The following is a 24,650-nucleotide window of genomic DNA, read 5'->3' as shown; positions in this document are numbered from 1 at the left end:
TAATAGCAAGGAGCGCTCAGCGCTGGTACCGGATTGTGTGGTGCTGTACCGGATCGTGCATTGCTGTACCGGATCGTGCAGCGCTCTACCGGATCGTGCAGCGCTGTACCGGATCGTGCAGCAAACTGTGGACTGTGCTTGCCTTCTCCTCGTACGGCAACAGCAGGTAAAGCCATCTTTACGACAGAGACGTAATTCAGAAGAAAAAAGAAAAGAAACTGCTCTGGACTTATCGAATTCCATTTCCTGTTTGTCAGTGGTCTCACGTCTGCAAAATTGGCCCCAAGGCAAGTTGATCGGCCCTCAACGGGTCCAGACTCTCTCTCTGCTTTAGTTTAGAATCGATATTAAACATTTGTTTGAGTTTTTAGTGGGTAGACGATGATTATCATGATTGATGGTGATGAGCTTAATGACAGTGTAGATGATAGTGATGATGATGAGGATGATGATTTAGATGATGACGTGTGGCTCACACGTGGTTCTCGTGTATAAACAGCACCTAGACACTCTGATGCGACTTATACCACAGAGAATATATGATCACAACATACATGATATTAAGGGAGGGGGATGGACAAGACAGAGAAGGATATATATATATATATATATATATATATATATATATATATATATATATATATATATATATATATATATATATATATATATATATATATATATATATGTAAAAGGTGTGTTTGTGCCCGCACCGCCCATGGCGGGGCTCGACCCCGGGCCGAGTGTCACACACAACTTCACTTTAATTTGTTAAATGCAGTTTTTTCCGCTATTCAATTTGTGTTATCACGAATGTTACTGCCTGAGCGCTGATATTGCTATCCTGCATGCATACATGCATACATACATACATGCATACATACATACATACATACATACATACATACATACATACATACATACATACATACATAGAGAGAGAGAGAGAGAGAATACTATAAGAGAGAGAGAATGTATGTTTGTCCAAAGTTGGAGGCCACATGGTTGGGGCTAACCTCACTCAGATTGGCAGAGGGACTGGTCTGGGGTACGGGATGAACATAGGGCTGGTCCGAGTCGCCAGAATTCAAAGGAGAACAGCGTGGTAGTGCCACATTCAGACCCCCACGATGATTTTTGGCACTCCCGCCAGCTACACAGCTTAATATTTTCAAAACAAACTTTTTAAAACTAAAATTTCTCATAGTAATATGCAGTATTACACACTGATCTTGAAAAAAAATAATTTAAATTTCCTGTTGTCAATAACTTGCCCGTACTAGCATAAAAGAGACGATTTTTACAGAGAGTGGAAGGTTTCTGAAGCCAAATTCAGCTTGGATCGTCCCAAAGCCTCAACTTATCAGCAGTACTCTAATAATCCTTCAAGGATTCGAACCTAGGCTTAGAGTATTGTTGAAAAACTTGAAAACTATTCAAACTGAATACATTCATATTATTTATACAAAATATTAGGCTATCTTGAGGTTATCTTGAGATGATTTCGGGGCTTTAGTGTCCCCGCGGCCCGGTCCTCGACCAGGCCTCCACCCCCAGGAAGCAGCCCGTGACAGCTGACTAACTCCCAGGTACCTATTTACTGCTAGGTAACAGGGGCATTCAGGGTGAAAGAAACTTTGCCCATTTGTTTCTGCCTCGTGCGGGAATCGAACCCGCGCCACAGAGTTACGAGTCCTGCGCGCTATCCACCAGGCTACGAGGCCACAAGGGCAGCAAGAGTTTGTGAGAAGCTCAGTTAACATTTACCATAATTGTTACAAGGGGTGAAATTTTAATTTTATTTTAGAATTTTATGTTCAGTTTGGTCTGAAGTTAATTGAGAATATTCAGTCTCCGTTACGTCTAACTTTTGCCTGACATTAAAATGACATTTAGAAACATTTTAAGTAACTTTTTTTTCCTCGTCGCAGTTCGTTTGAATGTTATTATAACAGAGACATTTGGCTGTATTACGAATGTTACGACATTTGGTTCAAGTATATATAAATTCTGACTCGTTTTCGATATTATAGGGATTTTCTGACACGCCTGATATTGACACCTTAAGAGTCTAAACAAGAGATGAAATTGACAAATCAATAAGGGCCGTGACGAGGATTCGAACCTGCGTCCGAGAGCATCCAATTAAACAATTAATTTTAGATGAAAATATTTAAACGATTAATTTTAGATGAAATTAATTAACCAATTGATTTTAGATGAAATCCATTAATTATTTTTAGATTAAATTATTTAGACAAGAAACTTTTGAGTTTCAGATGGAATTAATTGTCTTCTTTGTTATTTTTCCTATAATTTCATTTTAGTGCAGTGGCTACTTTCTCAACTCAAAATCAAGAATCCTGGGTTCGATTGCCGGGCGGGAGAGAAATGATTGGGCATGTTTCCTTACACCTGATGCGCCTGTACACCTACCAGTAAATAGGTTCTCGGGAGTTAGGCAGCTGATGTGGTGTATACACATTAGCAGTATATATATATATATATATATATATATATATATATATATATATATATGATCGGTGGTTTATTGAGAGCTGTTTTAAAAAAAGTATTGGGTCTAAATGTTATACATGATCTGAGGAAGAGTTCAGTTTGTATGCTTGGGCTATATGGTTATACTGGTTTAATAATGTTCTCTTTCTCTCTCTCTCTCTCTCTCTCTCTCTCTCTCTCTCTCTCTCTCTCTCTCTCTGAGTGAGAGAGTGAGATCGTTGCTGTTCAATGATTTCCTTTAAACTTCTTAATTTTAGCTCTCGCGATCTTTACGATCTTTTAAAAGTTTTATAAATGTTTTTTATTGACTAAAATTTATAATGAACTGTATTGATCACGTCTTACAATTGTGAAGATTTTTGGTTAAATATTCGTGCAGTTCTAAGAAGTTTTACTTGGAATATATAATGAGGCCAATATTTTTTTTTCATCTGTTGATTCATGGCACGTTTTTTTCTGGTGCCAATTTATTAGCAAACTTTTGATCCTCCTCGAAGTACTTATTTTCCTCTAGGTGACGACTTACCTAGAAAGGGCCACCCTTGAGTACTGGCCTAAGTTCTCAAGGGTGAGAACTGAGGTATACCTCAGTCCTAAGGTATACAGTCCTCATTTAAGCTCTTCAATGTCCTCATTTCATCATCGTCTAAGATGCTTAAGGTAACAGTTTAGTTTGCCAAGTTTGCATACGCCGCTGGTGTTATCTACTCCATGTGTGTAGAAGTATTATACCAAGATATAACAATTTATATATCAGCACGAAATAAAATTGCCATATTAGCCTGCAGTAGGAACAGCTTCAACGGAAGATTTGTAGTATAAATCAAAATAATCCTGACACACACACACCAACCCGTTCTCGCAAATTTAATAAGTCAATATTGACTTATTAAATATGTGCATAGGTGACATACTTAACATAATAGTTTCCCTTGAAAAGCTTCATAGAAAACACCGACCTTACCTAACCTACTTAGTATGTTAAGATAAGCATCTTATTGCTTCGTAATTATAATTATTACCTAACCTATACCTATAATAGGTTAAGTAACAATTGTAATTACGAAGCTATAAGATGCTTATTTTAACATACTAAGTAGGTTAGGTAAGGTCGGTGTTTTCTATGAAGCGTTTCAAGGGAAACTATTATGTTTAGTATGTCACCTATGCACGCAACTAATAAGTCAATATTGACTTATTAAATTTGCGAGAACGGGTTGCACACACACACACACACACACACACACACACACACACACACACACACACACACACACACACACACACACAGACACACACAGACACACACACACACACAAATGGAATGCCTTAGGAAGTGATGTGGTGGAGGCTGACTCCATACACAGTTTCAAGTGTAGATATGATAGAGCCCAATAGGCTCAGGAACCTGTACACCTGTTGATTGACGGTTGAGAGGTGGGACCAAAGAGCCAGAGCTCAACCCCCGCAAGCACAACTAGGTGAGAACTAGGTGAGTACACACACACACACACACACACACACACACACACACACACACACACACACACACACACACACACACACTCACACTCACACTCACACTCACACACACACACACACACACACTCACACTCACACTCACACACACACACACAGGACTGTTGTGATAATGCAATATAAGTAACAGGGGAGGCAGTAATGACCTTAAATAACCCCAGTGCTACATGATATGTGGCTTCATGTGTACTATGTTGGCCCACATCTGCTGCCAGCACTCGGCCAGCTCGGCCCAACATGGATGGGGGGGGGAGGTCTGGTACACTGGGTGGAGCTGGCTTTAAATCCCCCACTTTACGAGGAATCGTAAAATCTCTTTGTGAAGTCACGAGAGTGCAACACTGCTTCATTTGTTATTGTTTAGACCTTCGGGGTGCTGCCTCAAGGCGTTCGTGGTCGCTTAAGACGGATTCAAGGTAGAGAGAGATATTCGTTTCGGGTGGAGACGGATTCAAGGTAGAGAGAGATATTCGTTTCGGGTGGAGACGGATTCAAGGTAGAGAGAGATATTCGTTTCGGGTGGAGACGGATTCCAGGTAGAGAGAGATATTCGTTTCGGGTGGAGACGGATTCAAGGTAGAGAGATATTCGTAGTCGGTAAAGAAGAATTCATATTACAGACAGGTTCGTATTCGCTAAAGACGGATTGAAGGATTACTTCGCCTGATCAGCTGTTCTGTGTTGACATTTGAAAAAAAGTATTTTCATTCAAACTAACACATTCTTAAATTATTTTTTAATTCGGCATTCTTTAAATTAATTATTTATTATTGATATATCATTTGCATTGTTTGATTCATTACATTTTACCGGATTCACGATTTCCTCTTTTACTGGATGTAAAAGATTTTCTCTGGACGTAGGAAGGATGTAAAAGATTTTCTCTGGACGTAGGAAGGATGTAAAAGATTTTCTCTGGACGTAGGAAGGACGTAAAAGATTTTCTCTTTTACTGGTTGACTTGTAGACATTTCCTGCACTGCTTGGAGAGGAGAGAGGGAGAGGAGAATGGAGGAAGGGAGAAAGGTAACACAGGTGCCAAATTTCAACCAGTTGTTTCACTTTGGCACCTTTTACTTAGGCAGCAATATTGGTGCCAAAAACACGCAGTAGGGACCTCAGGGTAACCCCAAGGTAACCCCAAGGTAACTCCAAGGTTATCCCAAGGTAAGTTCAAGGTAACCCCAAGGTAACTCCAAGGTAACCCCAAGGTAACCCCAAGGTTATCTCAAGATTATCCCAAGGTAACCTCAAGGTAACCCCAAGGTAACCTCAAGGTAACTTCAAGGACGTCGCCATCTTGGCTGCCATCTTCGTGTCATCCAGAGACCGTTAGGAAATTTTAGGATTAATATACGATATTTTCTCGGGTTAGGGAAAAACGGTTGACGAGAGGGGAAAAACTGTTGGCAAACGGTTAATAACGGTCGGCAAACGGTTAATAACGGTCGGCGAACGGTTAATAACAGTCGGCGGGCGCGAAAAATCTCTCCGTTTAAACAGATCTAACGGGACCAAACTGTTGCCGGATTATGCGCCCTAATTTTCGTTCTGGGAATTTAGAAGCGATTATCCCCGAATTTATGACTATTACTCTGCGCTTGTTTGTTAGTACGCTTAACTGGACCACTTAAACTGGTAGTTGAACTGTCGTTACGTTCGTATATGTGCGCACTTAAGGTTCGGAGGGGAGGAGAATTATTAGGACAAAGCACCGAGCCATCGCGACTATATAGCACTGAGAAGGGGTCAGAATAAGGATTTAGGATGGGACGGGGTCGGAATAAGGACTTGGGATGGGACGAGGAAGGGAAGGAACGATGCCCAACACCCTTGTGGACGGTCGGGGGATTGAACACCGACCGAACACTGTAATCCCAAGTGGTTGGGATTACAGCATAGAGTCGAAGTGTTTAGAAAACCGTCTGTGTGTATGCTGAGGACATTAAAATTTGAGTCACCTCTGCGAATAAATAATAACAGCTAAACTCTGTTTAATTAGCCGAAGTTGTTGAAGCTGGAGCCCTCCCTCTGTTTAGAAATACGGTTTCGAAGCCTCGCTAAATGTAAAACGCTTTGTAATGTACATTTAATAGTTTTACGAGAGAAAATATCATTTAGAAACAGACTATGATTACGAGAGAGTGATTACGAAAGAGTAATTACGAGACAGTGATTACGAGAGAGTAATTACGAGACAGTGATTACGAGAGAGTGATTACGAAACAGTGATTACGAGAGACGAGAGAGTGATTACGAAACAGTGATTACGAGAGACGAGAGAGTGATTACAAGACAGTGATTACGAGACAGTGATTATGAGACAGTGATTACGAGAGAGTAATTACGAGACAGTGATAACGAGACAGTGATTACGAGACAGTGATAACGAGACAGTGATTACGAGACAGTGATAACGAGACAGTGATTACGAGACAGTGATAACGAGACAGTGATTACGAGACAGTGATAACGAGACAGTGATTACGAGACAGTGATAACGAGACAGTGATTACGAGACAGTGATAACGAGACAGTGATTACGAGACAGTGATAACGAGACAGTGATTACGATTCATCAAAATGACGGAGTGGCTGACAAATGTCAGCCACTCCGTCATTCCATTTGTCAGAGTGGCTGACAAATGGAAGGCATTATGCAGTGATGTGGTGGAGGCTGACTCCATACACAGTTTCAAGTGTAGATATGATAGAGCCCAATAGGCTCAGGAACCTGTGCACCTGTTGATTGACGGGTTGAGAGGCGGGACCAAAGAGCCAGAGCTCAACTCCCGCAAGCACAACTAGGTGAGTACACACACACACACACACACACACACTCACACACACACACACACACACTCACACACACACACACACACACTCACACACACACACACACACACACACACACACACACACACACACACACACACTCACACACACACACACACACACTCACACACACACACACACACACACACACACACACACACACACACACACACACACACACTCACACACACACACACACACACACACACACACACACACACACACTCACACACACACACACACACACACACACACACACACACACACACTCACACACACACACACACACACACACACACACACACACACACACACACACACACACACCTCTTCAAGCAGACACATCGAGGGCCGCAGACGACAGGGAATCCCCCCGCGCATGCGCACCAAGGATGTAAACACAGCTGGCTCAGGTCCCCGTCACTCGGAAACTTTCCTCGATTCCCGATTTTGTTTTGCCTTTTTTTCCCCATTTTCTCCCTTTCTTTCCCTCCTCCCACTTCCTCCTCTTCCTCTCCCTCCATTCTGCTCCTCCTCTAAAAACATATCTGTCTGTGTGGAGTGAATGGAGGAGCCTCACTCTCGCTCTCCTCTCTTTCAACTCAAAATTTTCAGCTGTTTGACCACATCTGAGGAAGAAAATAGTATCTTTTTTATATCAAGAAACGAGTAAACCCGACTGCACAAAAGCGGATGAACTGTGGAAGTTAAGAATTTTGAGAGAGAGAGAGAGAGAGAGAGAGAGAGAGAGAGAGAGAGAGAGAGATAGAGAGAGAGAGAGAGAGAGAGAGATAGAGAGAGAGAGAGAGAGAGAGAGAGAAGAGGAGGATTTCCTCTTTCGAGAGAGGAAAAAGGAGAGGATTTCTGCATTTCATGATCACCCCAACGTTGAGGAAGACTTGTTAACCGTCACCTTTGCTTCAGAATGCAGTTTATCTGCCTGACTCTCTGTGTGTATATGTGTCTGTATGACTCTACATGTATGAAAGTACGGTACCATGCACCGTACTCTCTCTCCGACACAGGGAGCCCCATGGTACCATGTCCAACACAACACTTCCCTCCCCTAGATATTGCTCCGCGCCATCTCGTTACTGCACGGAGCACCTCCTGTCTGTTCCCTTGTCACAGATTAATTCCATACCAGGGAAGTACATCGTTCCCTTCTATTTAACTTGTTCAGACCAATATCTGCACAACTGTGCCTGCCCCTCTCACAGTCAGTCAAAACAAATGTGTTGCAGATGTTCTCTCTCTCTCCACTAGGCACAAAGGTTCCATTACAGCATTTGGACACGCATATAACTGAGCCCAGCAAGGGCTTGCAAGGGCTCGATATAGAGCTCAGCAAGGGCTTGTTGAGCTCAAGCAAGGGCTTGCTGAGCCCAGTAATGGCTCGATATAGAGCTCAGCAAGGGCTTGCTGAGTCCAGCAAGGGCTCAGATATAGAGCTCAGCAAGAGCTTGCTGAGCCTACAAGGTCTCTCGATTTGCTATAACGTACAAAATACAGAGTGACAGTCTGTTCAAAATACAGACAGAACACACACACGTTGAACGTTCAAGCGTTAGAATTTGCACTAAATTTTGAGGATAACCCTTGCACAAGTCATTCCCAGGCTCCACACAACAATTACTCTCTCTCTCTCCCGACACTACAGGAATAAGATTTCAACTTAGATTCAACAGAAGTTGTTGAACACATTGCAAATAATCTTACTGAAGCGAACATACGAGTCATAACTAATCATACTCCGCCTAAGTAAAACAAGAAACAAGTAACACTCAGAGGGCCAGCCAGAGGCTTAGGGCCCTCGCAAGATAACAAACAAATACAGGACCCACTCTTCAGACGCTCCTAATTCTTATTTCCTCTTCAAGAAACTAATGAACCAATAGCAGCGAACTCCACAATACCTTCGACGTTGCTATCAGCCGCTTCGTCGCACAAAACTACCTTCGAATTAGGAGAACAGGTGACTATAGGTCGACAGCCAGTCTTCAGTCTTCATAAATGCTTCGCCAGTTCTCAGATAACAACCCGTTCTCAGGCCAAGCTCGTTAGAAGAGCGGTCGTCTCGCGAGAAACATTCATCGGTGTTAACACTATGTAAAGAAAATCGGCTTGTTCTCATATAATTAAATATAATTGTACCATAAAATTCAATGTATGATGAGGCGTAGGTTACGTGTTTAGGTTCCGTTGGCGTTTAGTTGTATTTACAGTACGAGGATGAAGCATCTTGAGGTTATCTTGAGATGATTTCGGGGCTTTTAGTGTCCCCGCGGCCCGGTCCTCGACCTGGCCTCCACCCCCAGGAAGCAGCCCGTGACAGCTGACTAACACCCAGGTACCTATTTTACTGCTAGGTAACAGGGACATAGGGTGAAAGAAACTCTGCCCATTGTTTCTCGCTGGCGCCTGGGATCGAACCCAGGACCAAAGGATCACAAGTCCCGCGTGCTGTCCGCTCGGCCGACCAGCTCTCTTACTGAATGTCTGCACATGTCAGACTTAGTAGATAAAAGCAGAAGCTGTCAACCGAAGCACTGTTCAGTTGTCAGTCGAATGTAAACCGTTTTTCCATTTATTGACAAGGGCTTTGACTGTGGATTAACGAGCATTTGGTCTATGTTGATTAGTGAAGGTTGAAAATAAGTCAAGTCAAGCTCTGGGACCCGTCCTCACTGTAGACAAGGTTTGGGACCCGTCCTCACTGTAGACAAGGTTTGAGACCCGTCCTCACTGTAGACAAGGTTTGAGACCCGTCCTCACTGTAGACAAGGTTTGAGACCCGTCCTCACTGTAGACAAGGTTTGAGACCCGTCCTCACTGAAGTCAAGGTTTGAGACCCGTCCTCACTGTAGACAAGGTTTGAGACCCGTCCTCACTGTAGACAAGGTTTGAGACCCGTCCTCACTGTAGACAAGGTTTGAGACCCGTCCTCACTGTAGACAAGGTTTGAGACCCGTCCTCACTGTAGACAAGGTTTGAGACCCGTCCTCACTGTAGACAAGGTTTGAGACCCGTCCTCACTGTAGACAAGGTTTGAGACCCGTCCTCACTGTAGACAAGGTTTGAGACCCGTCCTCACTGTAGACAAGGTTTGAGACCCGTCCTCACTGTAGACAAGGTTTGAGACCCGTCCTCACTGTAGACAAGGTTTGAGACCCGTCCTCACTGTAGACAAGGTTTGAGACCCGTCCTCACTGTAGACAAGGTTTGAGACCCGTCCTCACTGTAGACAAGGTTTGAGACCCGTCCTCACTGTAGACAAGGTTTGAGACCCGTCCTCACTGTAGACAAGGTTTGAGACCCGTCCTCACTGTAGACAAGGTTTGAGACCCGTCCTCACTGTAGACAAGGTTTGAGACCCGTCCTCACTGTAGACAAGGTTTGAGACCCGTCCTCACTGTAGACAAGGTTTGAGACCCGTCCTCACTGAAGTCAAGGTTTGAGACCCGTCCTCACTGTAGTCAAGGTTTGAGACCCGTCCTCACTGAAGTCAAGGTTTGAGACCCGTCCTCACTGTAGTCAAGGTCTGAGACCCGTCCTCACTGTAGTCAAGGTTTGAGACCCGTCCTCACTGTAGACAAGCTCTGAGACCCGTCCTCACTGTAGACAAGCTCTGAGACCCGTCCTCACTGTAGACAAGCTCTGAGACCCGTCCTCACTTTAGACAAGCTCTGAGACCCGTCCTCACTGTAGACAAGCTCTGAGACCCGTCCTCACTGTAGACAAGCTCTGAGACCCGTCCTCACTGTAGACAAGCTATGAGACCCGTCCTCACTGTAGACAAGCTATGAGACCCGTCCTCACTGAGTGAAGCTATTACTTAACTGGAGATTGACCGGAACGCGCCCACTCAGTTTAGGAAAACAGGCAGAGAGTGCATTGTCAAAAGCCGATTCCCTAACAGCTCCTCCCCCCCCCCTCTTTCCCCTTCCCCCCCTGCTCCCCCCACCCATTCCCCCCACTCCCCCCTCCCTCTCCCCCTCACCCCTCCCCCACGACTTCCTCAACACTTCCTAACGTCATATTGGACCAGCAGCTCCCATTGGCTATCGGATAATACCGTTGTGTTATGACACTCTTCAAATCTATCCTTGATTCTTCTAGAAACTTATCGTACCCCGTCGAAGCCAGCGACCAGTAGAGAGAGAGAGAGAGATCTGTCAAAGATATATAAGATACCTACCTATGTTTCGTCTGCTCACACGGGACCGGAACATTGCTAAACATGGACGAGGGCTTCTAACAACCACTAGAGGTGAGGACCTCGGGGCCTCGTAGCCTGGTGGATAGCGCGCAGGACTCGTAATTCTGTGGCGCGGGTTTGATTCCCGCACGAGGCAGAAACAAATGGGCAAAGTTTCTTTCACCTTGAATGCCCCTGTTACCTAGCAGTAAATAGGTACCTGGGTGTTAGTCAGCTGTCACGGGCTGCTTCCTGGGGGTGGAGGCCTGGTCGAGGACCGGGCCGCGGGGACACTAAAGCCCCGAAATCATCTCAAGATAACCTCAAGATAAGATAAGGAGGATGTAGTTCAGGACCATTAAGTCAAAACACTACAGGCAAAAAACTGCCCTGTAAGACCTGTATAATATTTCAAACATTATATTATGCCACTCAGAACAATACAGTGGAATAAGTCTTATATCATCATATACCTACTTCCATTTCCTTATAAGATTATATAACAAATTAGTTCCATTTAATTTTTGTTATTAATTTTCCCCATCCCGTTTCAACTGGCCGTCATGTTCCGGGATTGCATATATTAGCAGCCTGCGAGAGAATTTTCAATTTGCAAAATGCACTCAGACCATTTCCCAAGAGAGACATTTGCCACGCTGTCCGAGGAGAGAAAATGTCTCCCAGAGCGGTGAGTGAGACTCCTCCGGCCAATCATATATCACCGCAAGAATCATCTTTATATACGAGTTTTTTGTCTATATATTTTTGTTTGGAAACGATTCCTTATAAGGGAGGAAGCAAGAAGATATAGTTTTGAGAGATGAAATAGAAGGCAGTTTATAATGACTATATATTAATGTCTATAATGAACATTATAGACTATTAATAAACTTATAGAGCTTCAACGGAAAGAGTGGAACATCAACAATCAGTGTGAACCATCAACAGTCAGTGTGAACCATCAACAGTCAGTGTGAACCATCAACAATCAGTGTTTATGTACTTTATCATACAATATATTCATCGCAAACTCCAATTACTGAAAAAAATATTAAAACCATCACATATCGTAAACAAACATCAGATTTACATATCTACATATATTTTACACAAAGAATTAAGCAATTATAATATAGAAAAATTGTAAGAATGTATAACTGCATTGGAACTTTTCTCTAGTTTATTAATGTCGTATACATTAATACTGTATTAATATTGTATTAATAATACAATATTAATGGAGAATATCGTGACAACAGGATCTATTCTAATTAACGTTTAAGGTAATTCCAGGAAAATAGGTAAAAAGTTGATCATTTCAATAGGTGAAATGATCAGTAGTTGTTTGGGAGGATTGAGGGAGAATGGAATGGTGGAAGGACGAGAGGGAGGGTAAAGAGGAAGGGAAGTAGGATGAAAGAGAGAGGGAGAGAGACAGACAGAGAGGGAGAGAAGGAGGGAGGAAGATAAAGAGATGGGTAGGGAGAAAATGGGGCTGGAGAGAGAGAGAGACAGAGAGAGAGAGAGAGAGAGAGAGAGAGAGAGAGAGAGAGAGAGAGAGAGAGAGACAGAGAGACAGAGAGACAGAGAGAGAGAGAGAGAGAGAGAGAGAGAGAGAGAGAGAGAGAGAGAGAGAGAGAGAGAGACAGAGAGAGAGAGACAGAGAGAGAGAGAGGTATTTCAAGATAGGTAGGGATGGAGAAAGAGCGGAAAGGGGAGCAGGAAAAGAAGAAGGAGAAAGACAAAGAGGAAGGCAGATAATTCTTTTCCTTTTAAGAAGGATAGATGGTAATGTGAGTGGCGTGAGATTGGGCCGAGGAGGTGTAACCCCAACACGGTAGACCGTGTCGGGCGTCCGGCCACCATCCTAGCCAGGCTCGATGCTTCTATCCTCCTCGCCCTCTCTCTCTCTCTCTCTCTCCTCTTTCGTTCACTGTCACCTTTTATTTCGCCACATCTCTTTCTATCCTCCTACTCTCGTCCTCCTATCCTCTCCCCTCCCCACCCCTCCAGGGGTCTGAGAGGGGAGAGGATAGGAGGACTATATCCTCTCCCCTTCCCTACCCACCTCCTGGGGGTCTAAGAACCCTCCCTCCCTCTCCTTGCCTACCTATATCGCCTTTTTCGACAGCAATTATTCGCTTCGTTTCTCCCATTTTTTGGGGGGCTTCTATCAGTAAATAGAATTTGCATGTAAAGCCAAAAAGTGGAATTTTTATTGTTGTTGTTGTTGTTGTGTGTGTGTGTGTGTGTGTGTGTGTGTGTGTGTGTATGTGTGTGTGTGTGTGTGTGTGTGTGTGTGTGGGTGTGTGTGTGTGTGTGTGTGTGTGTGTGTGTATGTGTGTGTGTGTGTGTGTGTGTGTGTGTGTGTGTGTGTGTGTGTGGGTGTGTGTGTGTGTGTGTGTGTGTGTGTGTGTGTGGGGGTGTGTGTGTGTGTGTGTGTGTGTGTGTGTGTGGGGGTGTGTGTGTGTGTGTGTGTGTGTGTGTGTGTGTGTGTGTGGGTGTGTGTGTGTGTGTGTGTGTGTGTGGGTGTGTGTGTGTGTGTGTGTGTGTGTGTGTGTGTGTGTGTGTGGGTGTGTGTGTGTGTGTGTGTGTGTGTGTGTGTGTGTGTGTGTGTGTGGGTGTGTGTGGGTGTGTGTGTGTGTGTGTGTGTGTGTGTGTGTGTGTGTGTGTGGGAGTGTGTGTGTGTGTGTGTGTGTGTGTGTGTGTGTGTGTGTGTGTGGGTGTGTGTGTGTGTGTGTGTGTGTGTGGGGGTGTGTGTGTGTGGGTGTGTGTGTGTGTGTGTGTGTGTGTGTGTGTGTGTGTGTGTGTGTGTGTGTGTGTGTGTGTGTGTGTGTGTGTGTGTGGGTGTGTGTTTACTATTTATTGTTTACTATGTGTGCCAGCAGAATCGAGCTATTAGCTCTTGGACCCCGCTTTTCTAACCGGTCTATTTTTTCCTCTGTTATGACTGCTACAGATATATTTAGCTGTAAAACACACACACACACACACACACACACACACACACACACACACACACACACACACACACACACACACACACACACAGGTTGTGTGTTAGACGCATGTTAGGTTGGCCAACATAAGAACTGCCGTTTAGAAATTTGTGTAAGGAATCGTTCAGGACCCTGTATACCACTTATGTCAGACCAATCCTGGAATATGCAGCTCCAGCCTGGAGTCCATACCTAGTTAAACACAAGACAAAGTTAGAGAAGATTCAGCGGTATGTCACCAGACTCGTCCCATTCCTGAGCTTTTCCCTTCACATGGGAAAGGTGAAAGGAAAAGTTTCTCTCCACCTTCTTTACTTCTCTTATCCCTTCGTTTTTCTCCTATCCCATCTCCACAAAATGGCCTCTCCTCTATTGTTTCGATTTCATTAATTGTCACGAAATTTGGACACATTGGAAGCTTTCAGAGTCCTTGTTTAAATGTATATATGCATTGATGCAGGCAGTTGTGTGTACACTATACATATGCAGGCATGAGCGGCATGTATGTGTATGTGATAGTGTATATATATTTATGTATATGTACGCATGGATGCATTCATTTACAAATATATTGTTTTAATTACGCGAGTGTAAATTAATACAGTTTCTAAATAGACTCGATCTGGGTTCCAAAGTTTAGCAGATCCTGAAGGTGCTGGTCTTCCCTTAAGGTCTGAAAGCCTCCAAAGGATGGTTGGTTAGTCCTTAAATCCGTAAATGGAAGTTCTATAGATCCTCTTGCATGTCAGTCATGGTTAACCTATCCTCATGCTAGGTCTACCTGTGGTCTATCTGTGTATCATCATGTATCATACTCCACAAGTCATGTATCATACTCCACAAGTTATGTATCATTATGTATCATACTCCACAAGTCATGTATCATCTGGTGTGAAGGCTGGAATGGTCTAACCAAAATGTAGCCTCCTTCCCTCATTTAAACAATACGAACACATACACAAATTTAAATACATCAAATTCTTGCTAATACGACTATTGGTAATTTTTTTTGTTTAATCTGTGGTTAGATTGTTCTTAAATAGCAAAGTTTTCTTTCCAATTCAATTGAATTTTGAAGGATAGGAACTTTCTATAAACTTTCTATAAAGTCGAGGAACTTTCTATAAAGTTGAGGTGTGTCTGGTGGTGATGTTGTGGTGGCTTTGGCTTGGTCTTGGGCGCGTTCGGACTCCCTGCTGTTGCGTCTCAACCCTTTATTTTATGGTAGTTAGTGAACTGATCTCTCTCTCGTGATTAATGTCCCTACATTAATCACGAGAGATTAATCATCATGTAGTCCCTACATGATGTTCCCTCCCTGCCAGATATGGTCACAGGCCCTCACCATCGACGCTGCCATGTGGTCACTATCTTCATCACTACCACAGGGTAGTGATGAAGATAGTGAAGGTAGTTATCATCACTACAGACACTGGTAGCCAAGGACAGTAATCCACCACCATTACCACCAGCAGTACGCCCACTTTCACAAGTCAAGAATTATATTATTGTGTTTTTTGTGGGGGAATTGAATTCATGTAAAGTTTCAGAGATTATATGTGATGATGCTGTGAATATGCTTTGGCATATCTTGGGTATGCTGGATTTTTTTTTAAGTTTCAAAGTCTTCTTCGTGTTCCGACTCTACCCAACCAGTCCTCGACCAATGGTCGTCCATGTTAGGTTTGGTGTTCCGTTTCCAGTGGGTGAAACATTGAGAGTAAGTGGTTGAAACATTTATTGTACCTTCAAGTTCAAGTTCAAGTATGTTTATTGAGACAAGAAAAAGATACATCTCAATACATCTACCCCCCCTTTTTTTTATTGTACTTGTCTTCAGACTGTGTTCATTCCAGCCAGTGGCCGACCTCAAAGACACATTCATGAATTTTAACGCTGTTCATTCAAAATACGAATTTTCTCAAATATAAATTAATATTACTAAACATTCCCTCTAATGCGTTATGTGTGGTTTCCTCCGAGGCTAAGGGACCCCTCTTCTTCCAAGCAGAGGTGGTACTCCCTTCAATTAATATTATTATTTATTAACATATTTAGACTTAGGTTTGATTAGGTGTTTAGGTTCTGATGGCGATAATTTGTATTTATAGTACGTGGGTGAAGCATTTACAGCGTTGTGGTTCGAACAGAGGACGTGAGCGAAACAACTGTTCCGGAAGTGTTCGAACGTCATCAGTTGTGAGTCGTGTGTAAACCGTTTTTCAATCATAAACAGCTGGGGGGTTTTCAGGTGCATGGAATCACTTTTGGGTCTTTGTTTACAATTGAGGACGTTCGTCCTTAACGCGAGCACAGGGACAAAAACATTTTTTCATTGTCATGGGAATGTTCTCAAAAAGATGAAGCCGGATTTAACATGGACATTCCAAGACACGAACCCCGCGGTTACTCAACATTCTTAAGTGGTAACACACCAGACAACAAAGCAGGAAAAAATTACAGTTGGAAAAACGTTGAACAAACGTTCTTAGAATGGTGGAAAATGTGTAGGTAAATGCATTGGATAAAAAGCTTGCATCAGTTTTGCAGGCAAGCAGTCCCCGTGGGGAAGTGGTAACACACTCGCCTGGCGTTTTGCAAGTATTTTGGCCTTAGGTTCGTATCCTGGCCGGGGAAGATTGACTGGGCGCCAATCCTTAACTGTAGCCTTTCTTTATCCAACACTAAAATGGGTACCTGGTTGTGAAACGATTTGGCGAGTCGCATTCCAGGGAAGGGAAGGGAACTATCAGGATGAAGCCCCCAAGTTATTACGACTATATAGCACTGGGAAGGGGTCAGGATTAGGATTTGGGATGGGCCGCGGGAAGGAATGGTGCCCAACCACTTGTGGACGGTCGGAGATTGAACGCCGACCTGCATGAAGCGAGACCGTCGTTCAATCCCCGACCGTCCAAGTGGTTAGGATAGGATTAAGGACTTGCCCGAAAGGCTATGCCTGCTAGTGGCTGTACAAGAATGAAAGAACTTTTGTATATATAAATAAATTAATTAAAAAAATCTTCACTATCAAACAGCTTCAGAAGAAAATCTGCGACATGGCCATTAAATTTACTGAATCAAGTCGTCCAGGAGATCAAGTCTGCAGAATTTGGCTTATTTTCAACTGAAATTCATTACTTAACAGATATGGAATCATATTCCCAGTTGATGGTATTTGAATATGTTCACTCAGGTTCATTTAAAGAAGAGTTTCTCTTTTGGCCTCCTCCTCCTGAGACAACAAGACCTGAGATATTTTGGAATTCGTCTTTCTTTGAATCAGAAAATCTTTTGTGAGAAGCAGACGATAAATCACAATAACGTGGCTGAAGATATGAAGACCACAGACTAGAAGACGAGGAGACGACGACGACGACGACGTTTCGGTCCGTCCAAGACCATTATCATGTCTAGTGTGCTCGGCCCGCGGTCCACCGAGACATAGACCCCCAATAAGAGTGTCATGTCTTATTGGTATCGACTTGAGAATGGTCCAGGACGGACCGAAACGTCGTCGTCCCTTCATTTTCATTTTCTAGTGTGTGGTCTGGTCAAGAGTGCCACCTTGTCAACCTGTGTGTGTACACAACACTTGGAAGACTCTGGATGACGTCGTCTTAAATATCACAACATATGCAACAGTGTTATCTTGGTTATCTTGAGGTTATCTTCAGATGATTTCGGGGCTTAGCGTCCCCGCGGCCCGATCCTCGACCAGGTTTCCTTTTTGTTACACACCCCCATCCCCCGGGAAGCAGCCCGTAGCAGCTGTCTAACTCCCAGGTACCTATTTACTGCTAGGTAACAGGGGCATGAGGGGTGAAAGAAACATTTGCCCCAATTTGTTTCCACCGGGGATCAAACGCGGAACCTCAGGACTACGAATCCGAAACGCTGTCCACCCAGCTGTCAGGCGCCATTAAACATATGTTGGAGTTCTCTACAGAAGGTAAGATCCCAACTCACACCACAGCAACAACAACAACAACATAGCATAAACCATAAACAAATTTTCAAAGTTCAATTTCCAAACTTATTTATATATATATATATATATATATATATATATATATATATATATATATATATATATATATATATATATTAACGCTAGGCCACACTACTTAATAAATACATATATATGGAAATCCCCTTCTGAATAATACATATCATTTAAATTTATTTGAAAAAACATTAAACTTTATGACAAAATAAATTTAATCTAGGCACACACACAGTAATGGGAATATCATTGCTTTAAAAGATTAACCGGAAAACATATTTTGCCCAACTTGTGCTAATAGCCTCAATAAGCTTCTGATTTAATTATTTTGTAAAGAAATATATGTTGATGTCAATTAAAAATGGATAACAAAAATAATAAATTATTTTGAAAGCACCGACAAACCTGAGCAAATGTGAAGGCCAGACCACACACTGGAATGTATAGGGACGACGACGTTTCGGTCCGTCCTGGACCATTCTCAAGTCAATTGAGAATGGTCCAGGACGGACCGAAACGTCGTCGTCCCTTCACCTTCTAGTGTGTGGTCTGGTCATCATACTTTAGCCACGTTATTGTGACTCATCGCCTGAGCAAATGTGTAAGGGTGTAATTTGGTGTTAGTGGTTATCTTCTTGAGGTTATCTTGAGATGATTTCGGGGCTTTTTCAGTGTCCCCGCGGCCCGGTCCTCGACCAGGCCTCCACCCCCAGGAAGCAGCCCGTGACAGCTGACTAACACCCAGGTACCTATTTTACTGCTAGGTAACAGGGGCATAGGGTGAAAGAAACTCTGTCCATTGTTTCTCGCCGGCGCCCGGGATCGAACCCGGGACCACAGGATCACAAGCCCAGTGTGCTGTCCGCTCGGCCGACCGGCTCCCAAGTTTATTAATGGTTTATTAATGTTATTAGTGGTTATTAATGTTAGTGGTTATTAGTTATTAATGTTATTAATAATGTTTATTAGTGGTTTATTAATAGATGGCCAGTTAACATCAAATTGCATTCTGCCATCTTTGAGAACACGATGAATTATACAATATACTGCCCCAGCCATCATAGAAACATATGAGACTGGTGAGTTACCATGAATGATTGATTGATAAAGATTAAGCCATTGTGGCTACACACAGCTAATGATGCAGTCATCCATAAGCCCACTTCGGGCTCACCATAGCCCGTGCTACTTGCACCGCTCCTGTGCCAGGTAAGTCCACTACGGGCTCACCATAGCCCGTGCTACTTGCCCCGCTCCTGTGTCAGGTAAGTCCAACACGGGCTCACCATAGCCCGTGCTACTTGCCCTGCTCCTGTGTCAGGTAAGTCCAACACGGGCTCACCATAGCCCGTGCTACTTGGAACTCTGTGTTCCAGGTAGCGAATCTTAAACAGCAACAACAGCAGTGATCCGCAGGAAAATAGGGAAGTGAATAGGACAATGACACTTTACAAAACGATTTTCTTAAACTTCATAAATGATCAGAATATTGGAAGATTCTCATTTTAGTGACCCTTCCACTTGGACGGTAGAGTGACGCTCTCGCTTCATGCAGGTCGGCGTTCAATCCCCGACCGTCTAAGTGGTTGGGCACCATTCCTTTCCCTCCCGTCCCATCCCAAATCCTTATCCTCATTCCTTCCATGTGCTATATAGTCGTAATAGCTTGGCGCTGTTCGCTGATAATTCCCTTCCGCCCTCCCTTTCTCTTTAGTGTTAACAAGTGCGCGAGTTTACATGAGGGACATATAACCACATACACAAGACCTTTAAAACCAGCAGAAAAACGACCTTCTTCAGATTGAGTAAGAAAAGAGCCTCCGAGTCGGCTGCCTCACAAGAATCAAAGCATTCACTATTAAAAGCCTGCCATGCCATACGAATAATGAAACAAACTTGTATTCGCTAAGGAAAGGAAAAGTAGTCAATCAGATGTTCGCTTCATGCAGGTCGGCGTTCAATCCCCGACCGTTCATGTGATTGGGCACCATTCCTTTCCCACCGTCCCACCCTAAATCCTTATCCTGATCCCATCCAAGTGCTATATAATCCTCATGGCTTAGCGCTTTCGCCCTGATAATTCCCTCCCTTCCCTCTCCTCCTCCTCCTTAGGAAATGTTGAGCTACTCAAGACTGACAACTCAGATATGATTGAGTTTGTATTGTCTACCTTGAGGTTACCTTGAGGTTACCTTGAGGTTACCTTGAGGTTACCTTGAGGTTACCTTGAGGTGCTTCCGGGGCTTAGCGTCCCCGCGGCCCGGTCGTCGTCCAGGCCTCTAGTCGTAAATTACTAAACAAATTGGCTGACTTCATAAACTATTGTATGCCGCTGCCCTAAACAACGCTCGCTCGCGCGCGCGCGTAGATCATATCTGCATCAAAGAGTCTGCCTGTGACGTCGTTAATTTAGGTGTATATATATTAACGCTTCCTGCTGCGCGGCAGTAATGAAACAGTAACGTGAACGATCATTGAATATATATACCGCTTACACTGCGGTATTGATGGTATCATGGGGACCTGTATTCGTTTGCCTTGTTCGGGTTGAATGTAGACACAGTAGTCGCTTCTGTATATATTTATTGAGTGAGGCAAACAGGTGTATAACTGGCCTACTCTGCTCCACCTACTCTGAGTCTCTCTCTGGATAACTGAGGCTGCTGGGAGCATGGCTGATGCTCCTCTGTCTGGCATGACGTCAGAGACCTACTTGCCTGTGATTGGTTATATTCCAACTGACATAGAATTTGAGTATAACACCTGAACCGCTATTCAGTACCATAATCCGTCAGTCAAGGCGTCCTATTTCCCTAAAGGCCAGCCAATTAGGACCTCTACTGGCCTGCGGCACACAAGCTTCTCGATTGGAGACTGAATTTAGTGATTAAACACATTGACGTCTTAAAGCTTCTTAAAAATAACAAGTCCAAAATAATTGTTTTTGTTGTAAGTTATTCCAACAAACCTCCCCTCCCCCCAGACCACACACCAGAAGGTGAAGGGACGACGACGTTTCGGTCCGTCCTGGACCATTCTCAAGTCACAATCGACTTGAGAATGGTCCAGGACGGACCGAAACGTCGTCGTCCCTTCACTTTCTAGTGTGTGTGGTCTGGTCAACATACTTCAGCCACGTTATTGTGACTCCTCGCCTGCACAGGAATACATATACATTCATGTTGTTATATATTGTGTGTTTATGCACAGACTGGCTTAGAAAAGTTTATTGATTGATTGGTGAGGATGAAGCCACCACAAGAGGCTTTATTATCATTATAAGAGGTCACCACGAGAGGCTTCGTTATCACCACAAGAGACCACCACAAGAGGCTTCATTCTCATCTCAAGAGGCCACCACGAGAGGCTTCATTCTCACCACAAGAGGCCACCACGAGAGGCTTCATTCTCACCACAAGAGGCCACCACAAGAGGCTTCATTCTCACCACAAGAGGCCACCACAAGAGGCCACCACAAGAGGCTTCATTCTCATCTCAAGAGGCCACCACGAGAGGCTTCATTCTCACCACAAGAGGTGGAGCAGACATCAGTAAGTGGTAGATGTTTGGAGTGAATGTGGTCTCTGGTCGTGTAACTTCGTCAAGTGTCTCTCTGGGTCTGAGAAAAGTGTTAGGTAAAGTGTTTTGGTTTAGCATGTGTTTTAAAGAGTTAATAACTCCTGCTCAGGCGTTGCTGAGCTGTTTGTAAACATAAATAAAAATTGTTAATTCGTGTACAGTTAGGTCTAGAAAATGGTAGGTTAGATCAAGTGTTTAAGTTCCGTTTTTCATTCATAAATAGGTCAGAGGCTGCTGAATTAACGAGCATTTAACTAGTGTTTAACGAGAATGGATGTTGCAATACGGGTTAGAAATGTTCACTATGTGTGTGTAAGGCTTTAAAATAAACTTACACGCGGAGATATGACCGTGAGAATGCTATAAGATTAGTGAATGGTGGCCAGCTGTAGGTCAATGCTCACGGTACAACGTTTGCCGTGAGAGGAACTTCGGAAAGGCGCATGCGCTGAACGCCGAAAATAGTGACCGGGAGAATGAGACAGCGAGTGAGACCAACCAGTGTTACCGCCACACTGGGTCGGTGAGGACGTGAGGCGCAGTGTGTGTGGCTGTGAATGTGAGTGTGTGAGTGTGTGGAGTGTCGCACTCTCACGCCACACTTGTGCCTTGAGTGCAGGGGGGAGACCCTTCGCTTCCTACCTCAGGGGAGAAGACATATTTCCTCTCACTTTCTGCTTCACATAATTACTATTCTAATCTACAATTTAAAGAGTCTTTGAAAGCTTTCTGGGAGTTGAAAAGTGCTTGGCAATTCTAGCAGGGACACCTGACTGTAAACTTAACCCCGCAGTGGAGTGAACCACAGCAAAACGGCAAGATGTGACACCTAAGAGATCTCAATAGTGATCGTGTAACGAAATAAAACCCAAAAATATTAAAACCCAAGTATTTCACGATGTAAAAACAATCTAGCTTCAAAAAGTTACCAGTGCAATAGTATCGAGCAGTGTGTGTGTGTGTGTGTGTGTTGGAGGCTGTGAGGGATTACAGTGACTCTTAAGATCTCTAGGTCAGCATCACCTGCTTCAGGAGAGATTTCATCCCGGGCCAAGATGCTCCGGTGGGCGTCGGTGGAACAGGTGGTGGGTCTGGTGACCCTACTCACCTTCCTGACCTGGCCTGACCTTGGCTACACACAAGGTGAGTCTCTCGAGATTGTCTAAGATAGGTGAGGGCGGGGAACGGGTTCATTGGGGGATTACTCCTTTAATTACTCATCGTTGGAGTAATCGTTATCGTTACTCATACTTCTTGGCCCTGGTGTTGATTGGCTGTTGTGGCGGTGATGGTGAAGCTGATGAGGATGATAATGATGACATGTTGGAATGTCATCATCATCTTCACCATGTCATCATCATCATCATCATCTCTTGTTTATCTCCGTTCTCTCTTCTCTTTATCTATCTCTTCTCTTTATCTATCTCTTCTCTTTATCTTTTTTATCTTTATCTCTCTCTTTTCTTTATCTCTTCTCTGCTCTTCTCTTCTCTTCTCTTTATCTATCTCTCCCTCTTTATCTCTTCTCTGCTCTTCTCTTCTCTTTATCTATCTCTCCCTCTTTATCTCTCTCCCTCTTCTCTTCATCAGAGGGAGGGAGGGAGACCCGAAATCTTGCTCCATCAGGGAAACAAAACTTAGTAGGTTGAGATGGTGTCAGTTTTCCTCATTAGCTAGTAAGGTGTAGAGTTAGGGGGCCTGGCCGGGCCGCTATCTCCTAGGGGGAGGATAGCGAACGACGGAAGGTGGGGTGAGAGGGGAAGATAGCGAACGATGGAAGGTGGGGTGAGAGGGGAAGATAGCGAACGATGGAAGGTGGGGTGAGGGGAAGATAGCGAACGATGGAAGGTGGGGTGAGAGGGGAAGATAGCGAACGATGGAAGGTGGGGTGAGGGGAAGATAGCGAACGATGGAAGGTGGGGTGAGGGGAAGATAGCGAACGACGGAAGGTGGGGTGAGAGGGGAAGATAGCGAACGATGGAAGGTGGGGTGAGAGGGGAAGATAGCGAACGATGGAAGGTGGGGTGAGAGGGGAAGATAGCGAACGATGGAAGGTGGGGTGAGAGGGGAAGATAGCGAACGATGGAAGGTGGGGTGAGGGGAAGATAGCGAACGATGGAAGGGGGGAAATGGGGTGGTTGAAGAGGCTTGTTACATGGCCACGTTAGAGTTATAAGTCAGGCGGTAATGCTTGACTTATCAAGTTATTGGCTTGTCAAGTTATGACAAAGCTGGTTTGTGGGTTTGTCATGACTTAGGTGGTACTTGGCGTGGTGCTGGGGTGGTGCTTGGTGTGGTGCTGGGGTGCTGCTTGGTGTGGTGCTGGGGTGGTGCTTGGCGTGGTGTTGGGGTGCTGCTTGGCGTGGTGCTGGGGTGCTGCTTGGTGTGGTGCTGGGGTGGTGCTTGGTGTGGTGCTGGGGTGCTGCTTGGTGTGGTGCTGGGGTGGTGCTTGGTGTGGTGCTGGGGTGCTGCTTGGCGTGGTGCTGGGGTGGTGCTTGGTGTGGTGCTGGGGTGGTGCTTGGCGTGGTGCTGGGGTGCTGCTTGGCGTGGTGCTGGGGTGGTGCTTGGTGTGGTGCTGGGGTGGTGCTTGGTGTGGTGCTGGGGTGGTGCTTGGTGTGGTGCTGGGGTGGTGCTTGGCGTGGTTCTGGGGTGCTGCTTGGTGTGGTTCTGGGGTGCTGCTTGGTGTGTGGTGCTGGGGTGGTGCTTGGCGTGGTGCTGGGGTGGTGCTTGGTGTGGTGCTGGGGTGCTGCTTGGTGTGGTGCTGGGGTGGTGCTTGGTGTGGTGCTGGGGTGCTGCTTGGCGTGGTGCTGGGGTGGTGCTTGGTGTGGTGCTGGGGTGGTGCTTGGCGTGGTGCTGGGGTGCTGCTTGGCGTGGTGCTGGGGTGGTGCTTGGTGTGGTGCTGGGGTGGTGCTTGGTGTGGTGCTGGGGTGGTGCTTGGTGTGGTGGTGCTTGGCGTGGTTCTGGGGTGCTGCTTGGT

At 44.6% G+C, this 24,650-nt stretch overlaps 1 protein-coding gene and 1 long non-coding RNA gene across 6 annotated transcripts in view; one reads left to right on the top strand and one right to left on the bottom strand.

Annotated features, from left to right (window-relative positions):
• The window catches only part of LOC123766553 (uncharacterized), a 287,226-nt gene that overhangs the window by 88,601 nt on the left and 173,975 nt on the right, over nt 1-24,650 (bottom strand). The window lies entirely within an intron of this gene.
• Nucleotides 22,189-24,650, top strand: part of LOC123766552 (zwei Ig domain protein zig-8) — a 176,493-nt gene continuing 174,031 nt past the window's right edge. For all 5 annotated transcript variants that reach the window (XM_045755801.2, XM_045755799.2, XM_045755802.2 and 2 more), the window contains exon 1: nt 22,189-22,816. In XM_045755801.2, coding sequence (XP_045611757.1) covers nt 22,729-22,816 — 88 coding nt within the window. In that variant the 5' untranslated portion in view covers nt 22,189-22,728. The remainder of the gene's footprint in view (nt 22,817-24,650) is intronic.

This window comes from Procambarus clarkii, chromosome 62 (genome assembly GCF_040958095.1).
Source record: "Procambarus clarkii isolate CNS0578487 chromosome 62, FALCON_Pclarkii_2.0, whole genome shotgun sequence".
Taxonomy (NCBI): domain Eukaryota; kingdom Metazoa; phylum Arthropoda; class Malacostraca; order Decapoda; family Cambaridae; genus Procambarus; species Procambarus clarkii.
The sequence above is the reverse complement of the archived record's forward strand: the minus strand, read 5'-3'. Positions and strand labels throughout refer to the sequence as shown.